Genomic DNA, 20,149 nt, shown 5'->3' on the forward strand with positions numbered 1-20,149 from the left:
TGCAGCAGGAGGAGGAGGAGGAGGAGGAGGCGAGACGGGAGAGGAAGAGTCAATCAGTCGACCGAGACGGAGCGCGGAGGCCAAAAAAACCTGTGAAGACGCTCAAACACAATGTGTCTGAGACTACAGAGGGCTTGTTTCAAACTGCTGCGCTGACTCACCGCTCCTTCTCCCGGTCTTACGGGAAGTGGAATGTGTTTTTAATTCTTTAGTTTTATTTTCCTCCCCCCCCCCACCCCCCAAACTCCTCCTTGCTTCGGCGAGGCAGAGAAGGGTCAGACTCCCCGGCTGATGTTTGGTCTTTCTGTGTGAACGTTGCGGCGCGTCTTGTTTGTTGAAGCGTTTGTCTCAAGTTTCTACCTGAGGGCGAGTCAACCTAAATACTCCAAAGGCGTCTGAAAGTGGGCAAAGACTGGAAGGGAAGCCTTCCTGTGCCACAAACACCAGTTTAAACCTTCATTAGAACCAATTCCATTAACTTTTAATTGTAAGTTAAATAAAAGGATGGATTAAACTTTTTATTTCTGTAATTATATTTAATTAATTTCTTGTTAAGAGTTGGGTGCAAAGATAAATACTACAGTAAGGTCATGTTTCTAAAGCAGATACAAATTATTTTATATCTTAAAATAGAAGGTAAATGACTCTTAGGAGAAGGGATAAATGTTGAGTTTATGACCCATAAATCCAATAATTTGTTGTTTGGTTTATTTTTTCACACCAAAACAACTTGATTATGTTTATTAAAAAATATGAAATGTCTTATTATTAGTTTAGTCCTGTAATCTGTTGATTTGTTAACTTTTTACACCAAAACAACTTGGTTGAGTACACTAAAAAGTAATGTAATATCTTGATTTTAGTTTAGTCTCATTATCTGCTTTTTGGTGAAATTGTGACACCAAAACCACTTGGTTAGGTTTAATAAAACTACGGCAAAGTCTTACCTTTAGTGTGGTGCCATTATTTAACCAATGCAATCACCATAATACATCATGTTTATTAAGAGTTGTTTGTATGTTTTATGTTTTATTTACAGTTTTTTTTTTTTTTCTTCCTTTTATTTGAACAGGGACAGTGCACATTAATAAACATTTCTGTAAATGAGCCAGTGTTAGCTAAGTAGCTAGCTTTCAACTGTAGTCCCTGGGCAAGGTTTAAAATGCCAACATAATAAAACAACATTAAAAATTAGTGCAAACAATAAAATACATAGTTAGTAATCTACATAAAAGTTGGACATTAATCTGTAAAAAACAAAGACATTATTACAAATATAAGATTTAAACAGCATACAAAAGTGCATCAGGCAGGCAGACAGAAGTTATTGATTATGATTACAGGTTTGATTCTCCTGTAACCATGTCTTTAACATATTTTTGAAAGTTCTGTATGTGTCTGCATTGCGTATATGAGTTGGAATGGTGTTCCAGGACTGGGCTGCTCGCACTGAGAAGGCTGACTGACCAAATGAGCTTTTTCTCAGTGGGACTATAAGGTTATTAGAAGAGACAGATCTGGTGAGTCTGCTACCTTGTGTGAAAAAAGTGGTAAGTGGTGGTGGAGCAAAGCCATGTAAAATTTTAAAGACCAGATTTGCATCATGAAATGTAACTAGATTTTCCCAGTTTAACAGGACATGTTTGTCCAGTATACTACAATGATGAAAACGAAAGGGTTTCCTGTCCAGAACCTTTAGAGCCTGCTTGTAGACAGACTGGATTGGTTTTAATGTTGTTTTACAGCCCCGTGACCAGCTGCTAAGACAGTATGTTAAATGAGGCATAATCATTGCATTAAAAAACAATTTTGCTGCATCTGTGTTCAGATTATTTCTTATGTGTCTGAAATTTGCAAGGTTGAGTTTGACTGTTTGAGTGACTTTCTTTACATGTTTTTTAAATGTGAAACTTGAATCCAGAATGAGTCCAAGATATTTAAACTCTGACACTACTGTGATGGACTGGCCTGCAACAAACACATCTGGGTCTGAGCAGTTTGATACTCTTTTTGTAAAGAACATAGATACAGTTTTTTTAACATTTAGATGTAAACATGAATTGTGGAGCCATTTTGACACATGTAGCATGGTTTCAGAGAGTTTTTTGGCTACGTCTTCCTTGGTCTTACCATGTACATAAATTACAGTATCGTCTGCATACATTTGTATCTCACATCCTTTGCACACAGAGGGTAAGTCATTTATATACAAACTGAACAGAAGAGGGGCCAGTATTGATCCTTGCGGCAGGCCCACATTATTTCTCATGTAAGATGACTGTTCATTATTGACTCTAACAGCTTGTGATCTGTTTTGTAAATATGATTTGATCCAATTTATAGCATCAGGAGAGAAATTAAAGAATGTTAATTTTGTGAGGAGAACATCATGGCTGATGGTGTCAAACGCCTTTTTCAAGTCCAGGAATACAGCTCCAACTACTCCCCCCTTGTCCATTTTAGTTTTTACAGTTTCAATAAAGTAACAAGTAGCAGTTTCCGTGGAATGATTGGCACGAAAGCCAAACTGCATAGGATGTAGCTTAAATGAAGAGCTGTTCAGGTGTGACATTAGTTGATCTGCTACACACCTCTCTGCAATCTTTGAAACTACAGGGAGGATGCTGATTGGCCTATAGTTTGCCACCTCATTTGAATCTCCTGTTTTGAAGACAGGCGTCACAATAGCTGGTTTCCATACTGCTGGATATAATGCTTGTTCGAAGGATGAATTTATCATGTTTGTAATAGGATTAGATAGAGTCTCTTTGTGTTTTTTCAACAGTAGTGAGTCCTGTTTAAAAGCGTCTTTTGATTTGGATTTTTTAAGACAGTCTATGATTTTATTTACTTGGAATTGAGAAACCTTATTAATAGAGAATACTGGTAGAGTTGTATCTAATGGCTCGACGTTGACTGAGTCTACAGGTGGACTATGAGTTAGTGACTTGACAGAGTCTATGAAGTACTCATTGAAAGCAGTAGCGGTTTGAAACGGGTCTTGTGTCATGTGACCATTTATATGCAGCTGTATTTTTTTATCTGACCTCTTGTAGTCTGTTCCCATTAATTTTCTCAGCTGATTCCATGTTTCTTTACAGTTTCCCTTTCCTTCACGGATTTTGTTTATAAAAAGAGATGCCTTGGATTGCCTCAGTTCTTTTGTTACTCTATTTCTAAGGGTTGTATACTTGCGCTTATCATGTATTTGCTTTGATTGTATATATACTTTTAGTGCCTTATCTCTCTCTTTCATTAGTTTCAGTATTTCCTCATTTATCCAAGAGAGGGTATGTTTTTTACAGTGTCTGGGTTTTGTTTCTTTTTGAAAGTGCTCAATTGTGGATTGGATTGTAGCTGTAAACATGTGACTGTCTACTTCCACATTTGTTCCTGATAATAGTTTACACCAGTCTATTTCGTTAATTGCTGCATCAAAGTGACATTGATCTGTTTTGGGAATTCGAGAATACTTGCTTTTTCTAATGTTTAGCTGCACAGTTTGCTCTTTGGATAACTTTGGCACCAAAACTGTTTTGGTAATTTAAAATAAAAAAGGCTGCAAATCTTTTAGTTTAGTTCTGTAACGTGCTGATTGGTTAGCGTTTATTAACTAAAAGATTATGATATGTTTGTAAGTTTACGTTGCTTCAACACCAAAGCTACGTTTTGGGTTGTGTAAAAAAACCAAAAATAAATCATTGCCCAATGTTAACCACATATTTGAAGAGAACTAATTTCTCAATTTTCTACTTACGAAGATGACAAATAGACCTGTCACAATGATTGAGTAATAGGTAATTGTAGGACATATAAACTCTTTTTATGCAATTCCACAAGTTTTTGTCCACATACAAATGTGAGTATTGTTTTAGTTAATTGGGTTTTGACTCCACCGTGAAGCTGGATGAAGGTCAGGAGGTTCAGTCCAAACCTTAACTAGGTTAACTAGTTCTTCCTTGGTGTGAGCGTGTGAATGTTCACTCTGTCGGAGTGAACTGTGTCTGTCTGTTAGCAAAATATCTCATAAACCCGTGGTTGGTTCATAAAGTAATCACTGGATCATCTACAACTGATTAATGGCTGCCACAGCCAACTGACCTTACAAAACACAATTATTGGCTATAATTTAGTCATATTTGCACATACTGAGCTTTGATTTGAGTCTTCTCTAACAAACATTAACTAACATCCTCCTTTAAAACCTTTAGGACCTTCGGGGTTTTCTTTTTAGTAATTTAGAGTAATTTCCCTGAAGGATATGAAGAAACATTTTAAAGCTCAACTTGCAACTTTCAATTCACTGAAACTCTTCCTTAATTTTTGAAATACAGCAATTCTGGTGTGACGTGTTTGGCAATGCCCGACCCCGGAGGTTCTGATCCGGCAGGGGCAGCCGCCTCAGCCGCTGTTAAAACCGGCTAAAACTGAAAGTTTTTGTGTTTTCGCCTGAGGTTTCTTTAGCTCCTTGTCCTGCAGAGCTGATGGGAATCGTCACTCGTTGAGCCAGAAAAGAGGTTTTTCCTGAGCAGAGGTGGGCTCACAGTTTGTAATGGCTGAGCTGAACAAACGGCAAGTGAAAGCAAAAGCAAAGCGTGACTAAAAACAAAACTGAAGTTTCCGATCGAAGCGAGGAACATGGTGTGACAGGAGGTCAGGAGACGAGTCACGCAGGAGACGAGCTTTGACCATTTCAGTGATAAACCTCACCGGAGAAAACCGTTTTCTGTGTAAAAACTGGTCATTCTTCTGTCAGGACAGAAACATGTCGGCCCTGTGTGCAGTTATTTCATATAAAAACAGGAAAAACAAACTTTAGTTGGACACAAGAATAAAAATAAAGAACATATTTAAAACCTGAGCACAAGATCAAAGAAAAAGTGAGACTTTTGTTTCCTCCTTTCTGATTAGTGAACTCTCTCAGTCCTCAATCTATTTTAATAACAACTTAGTTTTTTTGTGTTTTAAAGAGTAATGGTTTATATTTATAATTTCAAAAAACATCGCTATCATAGTTCTGTTGTTAAATTTAATAAATGAGTAGTCCAACTAGAACTGTGGTCATATAAAAACTAAAAAAAAATCACAAAAATGACGTTTATGGAGTAAAAACATAAAAACTAAAGTGATTAAAGGCTGTAGATGAAGATATATATTACACCAAATATCATATAAGAAAACCTTATTGTCCAACGCCCAGGGTGTGTGTCTGTTAGCAAAATATCTCATAATTCACAGGACAAATTTGAATGAAACAAAGTAGAAATTGGATGTGTGTCTACTGAAGATTAAGTTCTGGAGTCAGGGCATTTCAAGATGGCTGCCACAACTAATCAGCCAACATAAAAATAACTCAAACTTAGTCAGATGTTCGGATATTGAGCTAAAATCTGGTGTGGTAGTAGCCGATTGTAATCCTCGACACACAGCTTTAACACATCTTATGTTATATGATGTCATTGTTCCTTCAAAGAGCCGCTTTAATCAAAGCCTCTATTTTATCACATTTATTAAAGCAGCAATAAACACTGTTTTAGCTGTTGAAGTCCACAGGAGCCGAAGAATAATTACAGTTTTGGTTTACCTGACTATCTGGCTGTAAATGTAGGCTCTGGTTCTGCTGCCCCGTGGCTGCTGTCAGTCACACGCATCACTCCCGGCCAAGACCGGCTTCCTTGGAAACTCTCTGCCTATTTCTGTTTGTCTGGGGTTTTTTCCAGCCCGAGGTGGCTATTTTGGTCAGATAAATACAGTGTTGTTTTGGGAGCAGGGGCTGAGGAGCGAAGGCGCAGATGAGCTCACCTCTCAAGGTTCCCCGAGCAGCAAAACAACCGACAGCAAGACAAGACAAGAGCTGCCATGAGCTGATGTGGAAAATAAAGGCCTGGGAAGTTACTGACACCCCCTTAAAGCCTGCCCGGGGGCAAAGAATCTGGAAAGAACGTGTCTCGGAGTATTTTGGAAACAATTCTCTAAAGAAATGCCTTTGATAAGGCGTTACGGTTTTGTCTTTTAAATAAAAGAGGGAATGAGATGTGATTAATAGATACGCCTCTGAAGTCCTTCACCACAGCAGACACAGCTGCATTTAGATGTTTTTTTTAATATTCTGAATGCTGAGTCAGCATTTATATTATTAAACAAACAATGAATTAACTGTAACATTCAGAAGATGGACGTCATGGCTTCTGTTTTGGTCATTTATAGAATTTAGCTTTATTTACAGAAGTTTTCCCATAAAAATACACTGAGATCTCATTTCCTTCGAAAACGTTGTTCTCTGGAAACTGCTTCAGTGTACTTGCTCTATTTTTGTCTCTTTTGCTATTTTTGGCTTTTAGCTGGTGGTATTGTTCTGCTTCTTCCAGCCTTTATTGGCTGTTTGCACCATTTAGCTTTTAGTTAGTGTCCTGCTACTTTCAGCTATGCGGTTTCACCCCTTTTTAGCTTTTAGATTTAATCTTCTGCTTCCTCTACCTTTAACAGTTCAGTTGCAAGACGCAGTTTATTTGAGCTCCTTCAGTCGGTGTGGCTCTGAGGCCATGGGAAAATGAAGCTCAGTTCTTCTGAAGCTTTTTCCCTCCTGGGAAGGAGGGAACGTTCTGCATTTGATTTCATACTTGCATGGCAAGAATGTGTCTCGTTGCCTCTCCGTCTGTCTGTCTATGTGTGTGTCTGTCTGTGTTTTGGCCGTGGGTATGACTTGTGCCTCTGTTATCTTCTGATCAGTGGCAGTGAGTAAGTGTGGGGTGGTTTGTGTGTGTGTGTGTGTGTGTGTTACCATGCGGAGTCACCGCCGTGTGTGTGTGCGTGTGGAAGAGAGTTTATTACCGTGCGGTCGTCTGAAGCTCCAGCCAGGTGTGGTGGTAGACAGACGGGTGTTTGGCTCTGCTGCCAGGTACAACACCTGCACAGACTCTTAGACATCAACAACTGAACACGGCGTACAGGGTGTGCGCCGGTGGAAAGTACATTTACTGGAGCTCTGGGCTCCTTTTGGAGGCGCTTGACATTACAACATTATCTCATAATCTCTCAGACATGTGTACCCTTGAAGGAAGGCTGCTGCATTAGCAAACACCGTCGCCTCTCAGTTAAACTTTATCTTTATCCTTGCCTGCTAGATTAATAATTAATTCCTAATTCTGCGTAAATAGTTAGTGAGACTTTTCTCCTACTTGCCTGCAGGATCGTCTGTGTAAAAGCAGATCATGTAACTGATAGCACATGGGCTGTATATCAGATCAGTTTTAGTGGCAACTCTTTTCAAACTCGAAACAACAAAAAATGGAGGCAGTTCTTGAATGAATGCATATCGCCCTCCACCTTTAATGCCGGAGTTTTAGACTAAGACCATCCTCTGAGAAAAGATGAAGTTGTTTTGGTCAAACCTTGAGAATAATGTCACGCTCAAAGAATGTGTTGTGAATTAAAACTGTCTGTAAAACTGAATTATAGCCTTTTTTTATGTTGGCTAATGTCGAACTGCTGCGGTGGCCATCTTGAATAGGGATAACTCTAAAGGTTAATCACTTCTAGATGTTCAGCCAGTGATTATTTTCTGACAGTTTCATTAAAATCTGTCTCCTGGTTCATGAATTATTACAGTTCACACATGGACACACACAAACAAGGGCGATAAAAAGAGAAACAGCTTCTAAATTCCCCCAAACAAATCTAGAGTAACTAGTTACCTGCAGCTGACTGGTAGGTGCTTCTGTTGTTGCGAAAACGGTCACATTTTAATTTTAAAAATGTGCAAAATTGAGAGAAAATGGCCCTCCTCTCTGTGGTGTTGTCGATGATCCAACGTGATGTTTAATTGTGTGAAGAACAAAATTATATTTTTGGGATTTGCAAGTTTGTTTTTTTTTCTGTTTTTTATTATGGCTCAAATTGCTGTTAAATATTTGTACTTGAGCCAAAATCGCTCATGAGCTGAAACTATAAAGGCCTTCAGATTGCTCAGTGATTGATGACCCGCTTGCAGAAAAAAAAAAAAAAAAAGTTAATCGTCTGCAGCTAACTTGACTTCAGCGTTTCAAGATTCACATTAAATCAGATTCCATGTTTAAATGTTAACATATGAAATGTTCCACGCCGTACGTCAACAATGCTGCAGGATCTGGCCTGATGACGGCAAAGAAAATGTTGATATTTCTGATGGTTTTTGTTGTTTCTTAGAAAGCAGCTTTTTTTTTAAGTCAATGCAGAACGGTGAGACGTGCAGGATCAGGGGAGGTGACTGTATTTAAGGACGTCTTTCTGTTAAGGAGACGTAAACTCCTCTAAATGTCTTACAGCAGGGTACAAAATCTAACCATGAGACAAATTAAACCTGCAACGAACTATACTATACTGTTCGTATTGATAAAAATAATTTGTAGGTTCGTGTGGTAATTCCTAAGCTTGATGATGCCGAAGTATTTACTTTGATTTACAATTTATGTGTAGTCGAATGAAGTGGATTATATTACCACAGCGTCACATGACTCAGTCATCCTGTCCCTCCTCAGTGGCGACGACCCTGATCCTGGGTCAGAGGTCAGGGACTTCTCTGAAAGGTGACTCTTCCTGTTTAAAAATAAATGTCTAAAAGACAAATTGATTGTCATTGATTTTAAAGAAGGACTCTTCAGTAGTTGTTCCTGTGACTATAGATGGTGAAGATGTTAAAACCAGAACTGTTTGACCTTTGACCTGCACATACACTCACTTTACATTAAGGCTCGTCAGAGAAAGTACTTTCATCAGAAGCTCTGTGGTTTTAATGTGGATTCTTACCGTTATGAGGAGGTTTTATTCGTGTTTTATCGAGTCACCTGTTGGTTTGGATCAGTGTAAGAACAGGAAGAAACTCTTGGGGATTGTCAGGACATGCAGCTCTAAAGAACCTCACTGACCTCGACAAGGAGAGGTTGGTGAAAAAGGCGCGGCTGATCCTGGCAGATCTCGGCAGATCCTGGCAGATCCTGATCCCCCACTCCACGGTGAGCTCAGGTCACTCCCGTCCGGACGCAGGATGTAGGACTAACAGACTGAAAACTTCACTTATCCCTGCAGCAGTCAGGCTTCTAAATGATCAGCTGTGAGCTTAGTGTTTTCTTGTCATGTGTGTGTGTGTGTGTGTTTGTGTGTATCTACTGACTGCGAAACAAATTGCCCTTCTTGGATGATAAAGATTCTTGAACAGAGAGCTGACCAAACGTCGAGAACTGCCTGTGCTTTACTGACAGATTAAATAAACAAACCTAGCACTAGTTTATCTAATATAATTTGAGATCTTATCTAACATTTCTAAAGATTATTGGCTTCTAGTTAAGATTTGAGCTCATGTCTATAAACAATTCTGCAAAACAAAGACACAAAATATGATCAAAGTTTTATGTAAATGTAATAACGCTGATTATGCTACCACCATCCTGCATGTTTTACCTGTTTCCCTGCTCCAACACACCTGATTCAGGGGTTAAATCACCTCTTTCTGAGCCTGTTAATCAGCCATTGATTCAAATCAGGTGTGTTGGAGAGAAACGAGTAAAACCTGCAGGACAGAGGTCCTCCAGGACCCCTGCTACAGAGACTGATTGGTCACAGAATTTAATGCTCAGCGCACCAAACACCACTGACTTTAGCTTTTACCCACTTGAGACCAGTCTTTTGAAATCCTGGTCCTCAGGAACCACTACCCGACACATTTTAGACGATTCGCTGCTTCAGACGGATGAGAAGCTGTTAAAATATTATTTCAGTCCTGTGAGATGGATCAGAAAAGATTTAAAGCAGTGGTCTCCAATCCTGGTCCTGGAGTGCCACTACCCTGCATGTTTTACTTGTTTCTCTGCTCCAACACACCTGATTTGAATCAATGGTTGATTAACAGGCTTCTGCAGAACATGAAAAGATAATTTAACCACTGAATCAGGTGTGTTGGAGCAGAGAAACAAGGAAAACATGCAGGATGGTGGCCCTCGAGGACCAGGATTGGACACCCCTGTTTTAAAGCATCCACGGACTAAGAAATGTTACTTCAGACACTTATTATAACTGATTCAAGACAATTATTTTAAAACTCCCATCTGTAAAATAAATTAGCATTAGTTGTCGCTTTTTGTTTTTTTTAGTTATTTGAAGTTCAGGAAGAACATAGTTTCAGGATAATTACACACAGGTGCCATAATAAAAGTCATATTTCACCAGGTTAGTTCCCGAGGATTCTCAGTTTCCTCCCATGAGTCGCAACGCTTCGCTCCTACACCGCAGAAATCACGAACACATTAAAAAAAAAAATTCTTTCTCAAAATAGTCATCGAGTCATCGTGGATGTCTGGATCCTCAAACCTTTATTCATTTGGTTTCTATGAGTCAAAAAGTGCAAAAAAATGTGAGACAACTTTGGGAGTCTTTGGCAACCAATGATACCAAAATTTGTCTGATTGAAGGCACACAAAAAAGAGAACAAACTGAAACACGATTGAGACGTAATTAAGACTAAACTGAGACAAATAAATCTCCACGTTAATCACAGGAATGTCACACAAATGTTGCAATTTATTCACAATTCTGTATGTCGCAAACGTGTTGTAAGAACTAATTCAGGGATTGCGTAATTGATCACAATTTTATGTCTTCATCTGTCACCAGCGGAGATATTGAGCTGAATGCCAGTTACTGAATTCGAGAGGGAGTCTCCGAAATGTCGCTCGGAAACATTCGGAATTCAGCGAGTCCGCAACCTGAAATTTGTCTATTTTTTTCCCAAATTCCTCACAGTTTTACGTCGCAAACCAGAAACTGCCAACCTGTGCAGGTTAAATATTACGGCGCCCTATCAAGGTGCAAACATGCTTCAGTTTCCTCGATTTGGTCAAAGTGTCCGACTTTCTTATTCCGTGTTTTTAATTTAGTAGAGATGTTACCATTTTTCCTTAAACTGTATGTAGTCCTTTTACAAAATAAAAGGTCTGCAAAGTTTAAAAAAGCCGCATCGAAATAATAACATTGCCACAAAAGATCGTTATGGTGAGCTTTGTGTGTGAAAGAGTGTGTGTGTGTGTGTGTGTGGGAAGGGAGAGATTAATTTATTTAAAGTGTAGGAACAAATAAAGGCCACTTCCTGCTATTAACATTTAAATTTTTGTTTGTTTGTTTGTTTGTTTATTCTGATTAGATGCAAAGTTACCCCCTTAGAAAATATAGGCACAGACATTTCAAGGTGTGTGTGTGTGTGTGTGTGTGTGTGTGCTTCCATGCATCTGGAGCTTTTTGAAGAGCGTGTGGGTGGAGGGAGTTATGCTGTAAAATGAGGTCATCAGTGCTGTTGATTTATGTGACACTCACTATTACTTACACTCTTGTGACTTCACAACGTTCCAACTGACAGCATGAATAATACATGTCCCAAGCAAAAAAAAAAAAAAAAGATGACATCCCCCCACTTTCCCCTCTCTCTATCGTCTGCTATTTTGTGAAGTTTGTTTCGTCGTTACAGGAATGCGGCGCGTTCGTGTGAGTTTGTCCCAGTTGTGTTTCCGTGGCGGCGGGGCCTTCGTGCTGATGAGCTGCCATCTCCCATCTAGTCCAGCAAGTTCTGTCTTTGTCAGAAAATTTATGAAATTGCACAACAGGAAGTGGGAAGGAGCGCGCGCACATGTGAGTGTGCTGTATACGTAGACGATGCCACACCCAGTTTACGAAAAAAAGTGATCGACGTGTGGTTTTCCTAACACAGGTGTCGAATTGACTCATTTCTTTTGCGTTTCATTCATGAGTCGGGGCAAGTGTTGCTTATTGTAACACATTTTTTCTGCTCCTTCCCAAGACATGCTGTGATTTGCCTGTAGTGATGAGAAACATAAATGAGTCTTGGATGGGCTTCAGATCACGCTCCGGATGTGCTTTTTGACAGCCAGATTCGGACAACTTCGTCCCCCTCCCCAACCCCGCGAGAGGCCTGCGAGCCAAGCCGCGGGATCAGAACTTCCAAAGCGAGGTCAGGGTGGTCAGAGCCGAACGGGCGAGAGCGACAAGGAAGAAGAAGGACGAAAGAGAAAAAACGAATTAAGAAATGAGGGGGTGAGGGTGGAGACAGCGGGGTGTGGATGGGTTAGGGGACGGAGGACAGCCGTTACTGTCAGCATCCATCAGGGAGCCCAGGGGTGACATGGAAGCAGGCGAGAGAAGAAGAATGAAGGGATGAGGTCGGGGCACGAAGTCGGCCTGAGACTAGTCACCCCTTCACCCTCGAGTACGCTCGACCCCCCCCCCCCCNCTGCTCACAATGCAGATGTTTAGGCCTGCAGCTGTGGATTTATCAACATATTTTTCCTTACCAAGCCTTGGCAGTTGTTTCGCATGTTAACTTGAAATAATTCGGAGCACTCTGGGCAACAAACATATGGGAGAAAATCTGAAGGGGGAAAAAAATGGTGGAAAAAATTAGACTTTCTTCCTTTTTTAGGCTTTTTTCCTTTCAGCTAAAAGTTAGAGAGGACACGCTAGTATTTGCATCAGTAAATTATAGTTTTTGCAAAATATGTAGCTGGAAGCAACATTCCTTTAGCTTAGCTTAGCTTAGCTTAGCAAACAAATGCTAAAACAGTTAATCTTTTCCAGATTGTTATCAGTATCTCTTCTGTCTCCACCGGTTTTTCAGTAGCTCATTTTTGCTAGAAAGAATAGGAGAAAAAAGTTACAAATTGTATTGTTTTGCACTTCTGTGATTAGACAGAGTTAGCTTAGCAGTTAGCTGGTTTCAAACCTCTATGCTAATGTTGCTACTGTGTTAGCATTGAGATACTCTGAGCTCTCTGCTCATCTCATTCTTAGCAAATGTCTCAAAATTCAGACTGCAAATTAAACACAGCGTCATAAAAACTGTGTATGACGTAATCTATGGCAATAGTTTCCAAACTTTTCAGTTTCTGACCCACAAAATTACAATCATTTTACTATTTTTATCTTATATAAACAGCAAAAAATGGTTTTAGCGGTCAATTTTTAAAGGTAATTCATTCAGGAAATCGTTTCAGGACCGCCTTCTTTATGTTTCAGGACCCACAGAGGTCCCGACCCCAACTTTGGAAACCACTGAGGCAAGTTTTAGTAACTTTCCACAAGAAAAAGGTCTCTGAATGAACAGTAGGCCCACTTGTGTTCATGTTATAGCTGGAGTCATTGGTTACACCCCCAGACAGTTATTAATGCTCTGTCATAGCACCACCCTCAACAAACCACTGAATATTATTAAAATTAGCACCAATTACCAAGAAGTAAAATTATTTATTAACTGTTTAGTCCAGTACTTCCAGCACTTTTCAGCTTTTTACCCACAAAAAAAATGTAAAACACTCGTGACCCAAATAATAAAGAGCCTCATCAGCTATTATATTGTTTTTATCTATTTATGACCACTGTTTTTATTTCCTTTTAACAGTTGAGGCTAAGTATGCTATTAACAATAATATTCTTACATTAATCAGATTCATGTAGGCTTTTTCAGGACCCAGGCTTGGTGTTTTATGACCCACAGTGGGGTCTCGACCCTGACTTTGGGAACCACTGGTGCAGAAAACACAGTCGGTCACTAGGTTTTTAAATATGAACAGAAAAATTTCCTGCCCTTGCACTTTACTTCTGTATAGTTGTGTGTGGTTGTTCTTAGTTTCAAGACAAAAAAGCTGAAAAACAAATTAAATCAAAACCAATTTTATTGCAATTAAGTGATTACTCTGATTATTGATTACAATTTCACTTCCTTTGAGTCGATGGAAAACCAAAGATTTTCACATTTCTTGTTTCTTAATAGTCTAACAAAATCATTTATACCCTTATCAAATGGAATAAATGCTGATTATAATTTGAATTTAACATTACGCACCCAAGGTGGCTCTTATTTTGAAACTACCGTGCTTTTTACATGTGATCTCATAAACATGTTAAAAGTGTTCTAAAATCACACAGATCACATGTATAAAACATGTTTTACATGTTAATTTCACATTTTGTTCACTGGTAAAATCATGTGGTTTGTTATAACAAAAAAAAGTAGAATAAAAATAGTTTTTATTGTCATTATACCAGGAGACAGAGCGAAATGAAGGGTGCTCCCAACAAGCAAAAATAAGAACAATGCAAGAAGATAACAAAGAGATGACACATTTAAAGTACACAAAAGGATATATTAGTAAAAATGTCAAATTTAAGGTGGCTATAGACCAAAAAACGGTTGTTTTATGTTAAAGTGGTTTAAAAGTGTGCTCCTCTCTCACTCACGACGTCACAAGGCCGACTTTGATGACAACCTGCAGTCAGACTGTGGAGATGTTGTCTGCCTTTTAGGATCCCGGGGAGAAAAACAAGTTTTTGCCGCCTGTGCCTGAGCCGAAGGGCTGCAGCCCAGACATAAACAGCAGCGTGGAGAGGCGAGGCAGAGGGAGCTGCTGCCGGGCAGCTGGCGGTCAGACAGGGGCAGTGATGGTGTGTCTACACAGACGTTTGTTTGAGGATCAGTCCACGCAGCACAACTCAGGATCTGAATCCACAGCGGGTTTAAAGCCTCTTCACCTCCACCCACCACTCACCCTCGCTGCCAACAAAAGTGATTTGCACTAAACCGTGCACGGACCCTGTTTAATTAGATTTTAAAGATGATCCCTTGGAAGCACATCTGAGATGATTATTGTTGTTAAATATAACTTGGTGCAGGATTATATAACTTTCATTTGATGCCAGCAGAAAGAAGAGCAGATTAGCCCTCATATTGTGCTCCACTTGAAGCAATAAATCATAAATAAATTGAACCTGCAGCCTGTGAGATTTCTGAACTTCATTATCGTCACTTTATATGAACAGCCTGTTCATGTGTTGACATTAGATGTGATTTTAAATGTTGTGATTTTTAAATGTTGACATCTTTGCTTTGTTCATCAGTTTATCTGGTTATCTTTTCACTTTGGTCTTTAAGCCACTAAACTCCAAAGCAGCTTTAACTACTTATTAATTAACAATTAACTGTATTTTAACTTATTTATTAGTCTTTTTAATATGCAATGCTCTTCTTTTAAACAACTATTGATGTATTATACATTTAGATTTTACTTTTTAAGCCACTAAGTTAAATGTTGGCTTCAGATTTGGTTGTATTTTAACATGTAGAGATAAAAAAGATGTTTCTTCTTTGTTCTGTTACATTTATAGACTCTAATTCTACCTTCTTAGTTAATCTCAGGCAATATTTAAGATGTCAGGCTCAGAGTTTGTGTTGTGAATGACTCTCAGCTACTACCACGTCAGAGTTCAGCTCCGTATCTGCAAAACTGTCTGAGTTATTTATCTATTTGCGTTGGCTAATGTTGAATAGCTGAGGCGGCTATCTTGAATTGGATTGACAGCGGTTCATGAGATATTTTGCTAACACACACACACACACAAAAATGGAGAAAATCACATAAAATATGATTCTTAAAGAAGAAATAAGTGAGATTTGTTTAATAATACATGACTGTATTCAAGCAGAACAAATCACTGAAGGTTTCCTCTTCCTAAAGCTAATAAAAAGACAGTAAATTAAAAATGATTTAATGATTTAAACACAAACGTTTGAGCACCAGCTGTGGACACACACCTAACTTCCAACAACAGTCTTTGTTCTGCTCCGCCAGCCATCTTGACAGAAACTCGGTCATACAGACTGTTAACAAACAGCTGATTCATTCAGGATCAGACTTTACTGATAAAGTGTTGTTTAAACAAGCTGAGGGTGAAATGTCCAAAATATACCGTGCCTGCACGTGTGTGTGTGTGTGTGTGATAGAAAGAACCAGCCTGTAACACACACACAGAACGAGACAGACGAGTCCTCACACACACGGTACTTTTTCATGGAGCAGGGTGTGTAAGACAGGGAGTGCCCGAAACACACACACACACACACACACACACACACACACACACACACCAGACAAAAACAAATGTTAAAGTACAGGGTTGGAAATAGAACAACAAACAGTGACTGGAGTCACATGTGTGTTTGTTCATTTGAAAAGAGGACATTAAATCTTGTGACATAATCTGCAAAAAGACAACAAGCTGTTTTTAAACTGTTCTTATATTTCACCCAAAATACCATCTTATTAATAACAAAACCTGCTCGATTTTATTTATTTTAAATCAACGTTTTGTCTCCAACATGTTCCCTTTACTTCCATGACACCAAACTCGCCTCAGATAAACGATTATTTGCCTAATTCTTCTGTAAAATGGTAAACTTGTTTTTGAAGACTGCATGTAAACATCATGTTTTTCACTTTTTCCATCCGACCTTTGTAAAACACGAATAATCAAAAAATAATTCCTATTTCTGCGCAGCTTTTCATTGCTTCATTGCAGATATTACATAACCGAAATGTCATAATTTGAGTCATCTGCTTTGTTTTGTTTGTTCCTCCATCACAAACAGTTGGTAAAAGGGCATTTTAGGTTTAGATTTTAAAGTAAACAAATAAAAAAAAACAAGTCACTTTATCTATAGAGCACGTTTAGAAACACGGGTTGTAAGAGAGAGTTGTAAGATATTCTGTTTGTCCACAGAAATGAAATAAAACAAAAAGATTTCAACAATTTAAAGGAAGGAGGACAAACTTTACCTGCTGACCGCTCTTCATCGATTCAGCTTCTTCATTTATTGCTGATTTAAAACCTCAGAAACTAAACAAAAGTCAAATATTTCCAATGATCCTACAGAAGACGTTCATACAGCACATCAATCAGATCAGAAATAGATGAAAAAACCACATAAATAAATAAAAATAATAATTTTGGAGCAATCATGTAATCTTCTTTCTGCATGTGTTTATCTGTTAGCAAAATATCTCATACAGACTAGATTTTAATGAGACTTTCAGGACTGGGTGCACGTTCGCACGGTTACAACTAATTCACTTTTGAGGTCAATTCGATTCAAGATGGCCGCCTCAGTTAGTCGCCCTGATCCGAAACGTGGCGTAACCGTAGCCGAGAGTCATCCTCACCACGTTCTTCAACCTTCAACCGACCGCGCATCGGTTCTGGTTGAAACTCGGCGGCGTGCGATGAGCATTCCTTCAAGGCACCTTCCTTCTTTTGGAAAGTCTTCATCAGACGATGGAGATACGTTTCTGATCGAGTCTGTGTTTCAGTAATGTTCGCCAAAAGGGATCTGGAATAGATCGTCTCCCAGTGAAAACATTCATTATTCCAGACGCTTTTTTTTATTTGACACCATTTCTTATCAACCGCGAGTCCAAAAGCCAGGATCTGTGATGGTCACAGGGCTGCAGCTCATTTCCACTTCAGTGATTAACGGAGAAAAGATTTCAGAGCAACCTGAATTGCTTTCATGATGCCATCTTTCCAGGAAGATTCCTCCGTTTTAGTTTCTGCAGTCATTCTAAAGGAATGGTTGAGGGTACGCAGACCGGCCCGACCTGTCCTGAAGACATTTTTCAAACAGAAAATGAAAAAAAAAAAACAACAAAAAACAACAAATTTGAAGATGTGTTTGCAAAAAGAAAAAAAGAAGAACTAAATGAAAAGCTTTATTACTTGTTTTCCTCGACGCCTGAGAAATGAAGAAGTAAAATCTTAGTCAACCAAACAAAGTTTTACTTCGAAACTAAAATAAGGGCCTAGCACTCGGTGGAATGCATGTCGCCCGCCAGAGCTTTAAACTAAGATCATCTCGTGCTGAAAAGGCAGTTTTCCTTCCAGAGATCGTTAGCACTCAGAGGACGACTCTCAGCTACTACCACACCAAGTTTTGGCTCAAAATCTATAAAAACCACCGACTTACAGCCACGTTTGTGTTGGGTAAAGCCCATCAGCAGTGGTGGCCATCTTTAATTGGGTCGACTCCAAATGTTAATGTAGAGCTAATGAAAATACGAAGGACGTGTTGAAGAGGATGCTCAGCTACTACCACACCAAACTTTACACCAACGTCTGTAAAACTGACCGAGTTTCGGGTGATAACAATTGCTTCATTAGTTGTATCCTCAATGCCTGAATTCCTTTTAAGTGTCGTGATAAAAAGGCAACACAATGGAGAAGTAAAAGCTTTGTGTTTAGATGTATTTTTAGCCTGAAATGCAGGGATGACCTTCTGCTAAAACGAACTGAAAGTGGCAAAAGACAAAATGTGCTGTAAATATCTGAGGAAGCAACAAACACAAGACTCTGGGAGGCGTTAGTCATGAAGCAGAAGAGCAGCTGTTTCATTGCATAAGAGTTTAAAGTCTTTCCTGGTCCAGCTTTGACCCCAGCCGGAGAATATTACTGACATTCTGGGTGTGTTCGCTTCCAGATTTCCTCCAAAATAAAGTGATTCAGACGTCCCACCCATTTGCTTATTTCGCCCACTTGAGCCCAAATCCCAGCGGTTACCGTTTCAGCTCGAGGTATCGGACATTTGGACAGAGTAGCCGGATTTGATCTGTGTGATGACAAAAGACAAAAAGGTCCAGAAGCTTCAGCAGCTAACAGGAATCTGTGTTTTTTCTCTGATCCACAGCTGTGCTAACAGAGTAAACAATCACAGGTTTCAGATTCAAAGAAACTTATCTGTCACAGTTTTCTTTCTTTCCTCCTTTTTGTTTCTTTTTCTCTCTTTCCGTTTCGGGAGAGAAAATCTTTTTTTTTTTTTTTCCACAGAGTCTACAAACTGAGAGTGCACAGAGACGCAGAATACACAGACGCAGTTTTGATAAGCGAGTTGTGCAAACACGCCGAGCGCGCACACTTGTGCAAGGCCGTATGGTAAATTTGGTCTGATCGTTTTGTGAGGAGCTGCAGGGTAGAGCTGAGCCTCGAACGAGAAAGTTTCAGTAAGCCTTCCTGCTGACCTCAGTTCTCCTGGTTCCAGAGAAAGACGCAGTTCTGTGAAGTCCTCCCCCACAACTTGTGTTTTCACACTTAATGACAAACGCAAGAACCTCATTTCCCCTGAAGCCAGCACTAAAACTGGAACAGATTGACCTTTGTTAAAACTCACTCTAGAAGACGAAAAATGGTGTTCTGATTAAAACCCCCCACCTGATCCGTGCGCAGACGGACAGCTGCAGTGATGTTTAGGCTTTGATGTGCTGATACTGCTGGGCTTTGAAGCTGGTGAGACCAGAACCGGGGGAACTACAGGAGTTCTGGGTCACTGAAACTGCTGGTGACGAAGTAAAAAACAGAAAAATGCTCGATAACTCAGAAAGCTTTGTGCAAACATTTTCAAGACAAGATGCACGTAACAGTTTCACTCCAATAATTATCGTCTTTTCAGGCATTTCTTTGTAAAATTGACATAAAGATGTAAAAATTAAAAGCTTAGAAACCCTTGAATAAAGGTATGAATGCATATTACCCGCCATGTATTTGTAAAAGTGACTAAGGTATGTCCATTTTTGTGTTGGCTAATGTCAGCCATCTTGAACTGGGCTGACTCCAAAAGTGAGGCAGTTTCATAAAAATCTATCCGGTGGTTCATGAGATATTTTGCTAACAGACAGACTGTCACACCTTTCAGGCAGTAAAAATAATCTGTTTTAGTGTTGATCAAACTGCTTCTTGGATTTTACTTTTTTCAGCATTTCTTTTTTAACACATCTTATCTTATGTGATTCAAAGCAAAGCTTTGATTTTGCTTCAGGGGTTTTCACCCCAATTTTACCCAGATTAAAACTAACATTATCTGTTGTCGGGATAATTGCATTGTCTCATGGTACTTACCCACTAATCTGCTGCGGGGTGCCTGGCTGCCAAACAGTGAATGTGCCGCAGTCAGCAGGATGAGCAGGATGGCATGTTTGACTGCAGCCTGCAGCACCTCTCCGTACTGTTCTCTGTCAGTCACACAACAAAAACCAGCGGCTCTGCAGCAAAACACGGCAGAGAGCTGCAGACGGTCGGGGCAGGCCACAGCTGCTCCGTCACGCAAATGTTCCGGATCTGCCCGTTATCTTCCATCTGAATAATGAGCAGCAACCAACAGGTGTGTCAGCTGGAGGCCATGAAGGCAGCTGCTTCAGAGGTGAGTTCAGGTGCAGCTGCTTCAGAGGTGAGTTCAGGTGCAGCTGCTTCAGAGGTGAGTTCAGGTGCAGCTGCTTCAGAGATGAGTTCAGGTGCA

The 20,149-nt window shown here is 39.6% G+C and overlaps 1 protein-coding gene across 1 annotated transcript in view; it reads left to right on the plus strand.

The window, feature by feature from the left end:
• Positions 1-19,886: 19,886 nt before the first annotated feature.
• The window catches only part of LOC112450541 (protein Hook homolog 3-like), a 3,038-nt gene continuing 2,775 nt past the window's right edge, over positions 19,887-20,149 (plus strand). The window contains exon 1 of the mRNA XM_025006102.2: positions 19,887-20,053. Coding sequence (XP_024861870.1) covers positions 19,997-20,053 — 57 coding nt within the window. The 5' untranslated portion in view covers positions 19,887-19,996. The remainder of the gene's footprint in view (positions 20,054-20,149) is intronic.

Source organism: Kryptolebias marmoratus, linkage group LG3 (genome assembly GCF_001649575.2).
Source record: "Kryptolebias marmoratus isolate JLee-2015 linkage group LG3, ASM164957v2, whole genome shotgun sequence".
NCBI classification, from domain to species: domain Eukaryota; kingdom Metazoa; phylum Chordata; class Actinopteri; order Cyprinodontiformes; family Rivulidae; genus Kryptolebias; species Kryptolebias marmoratus.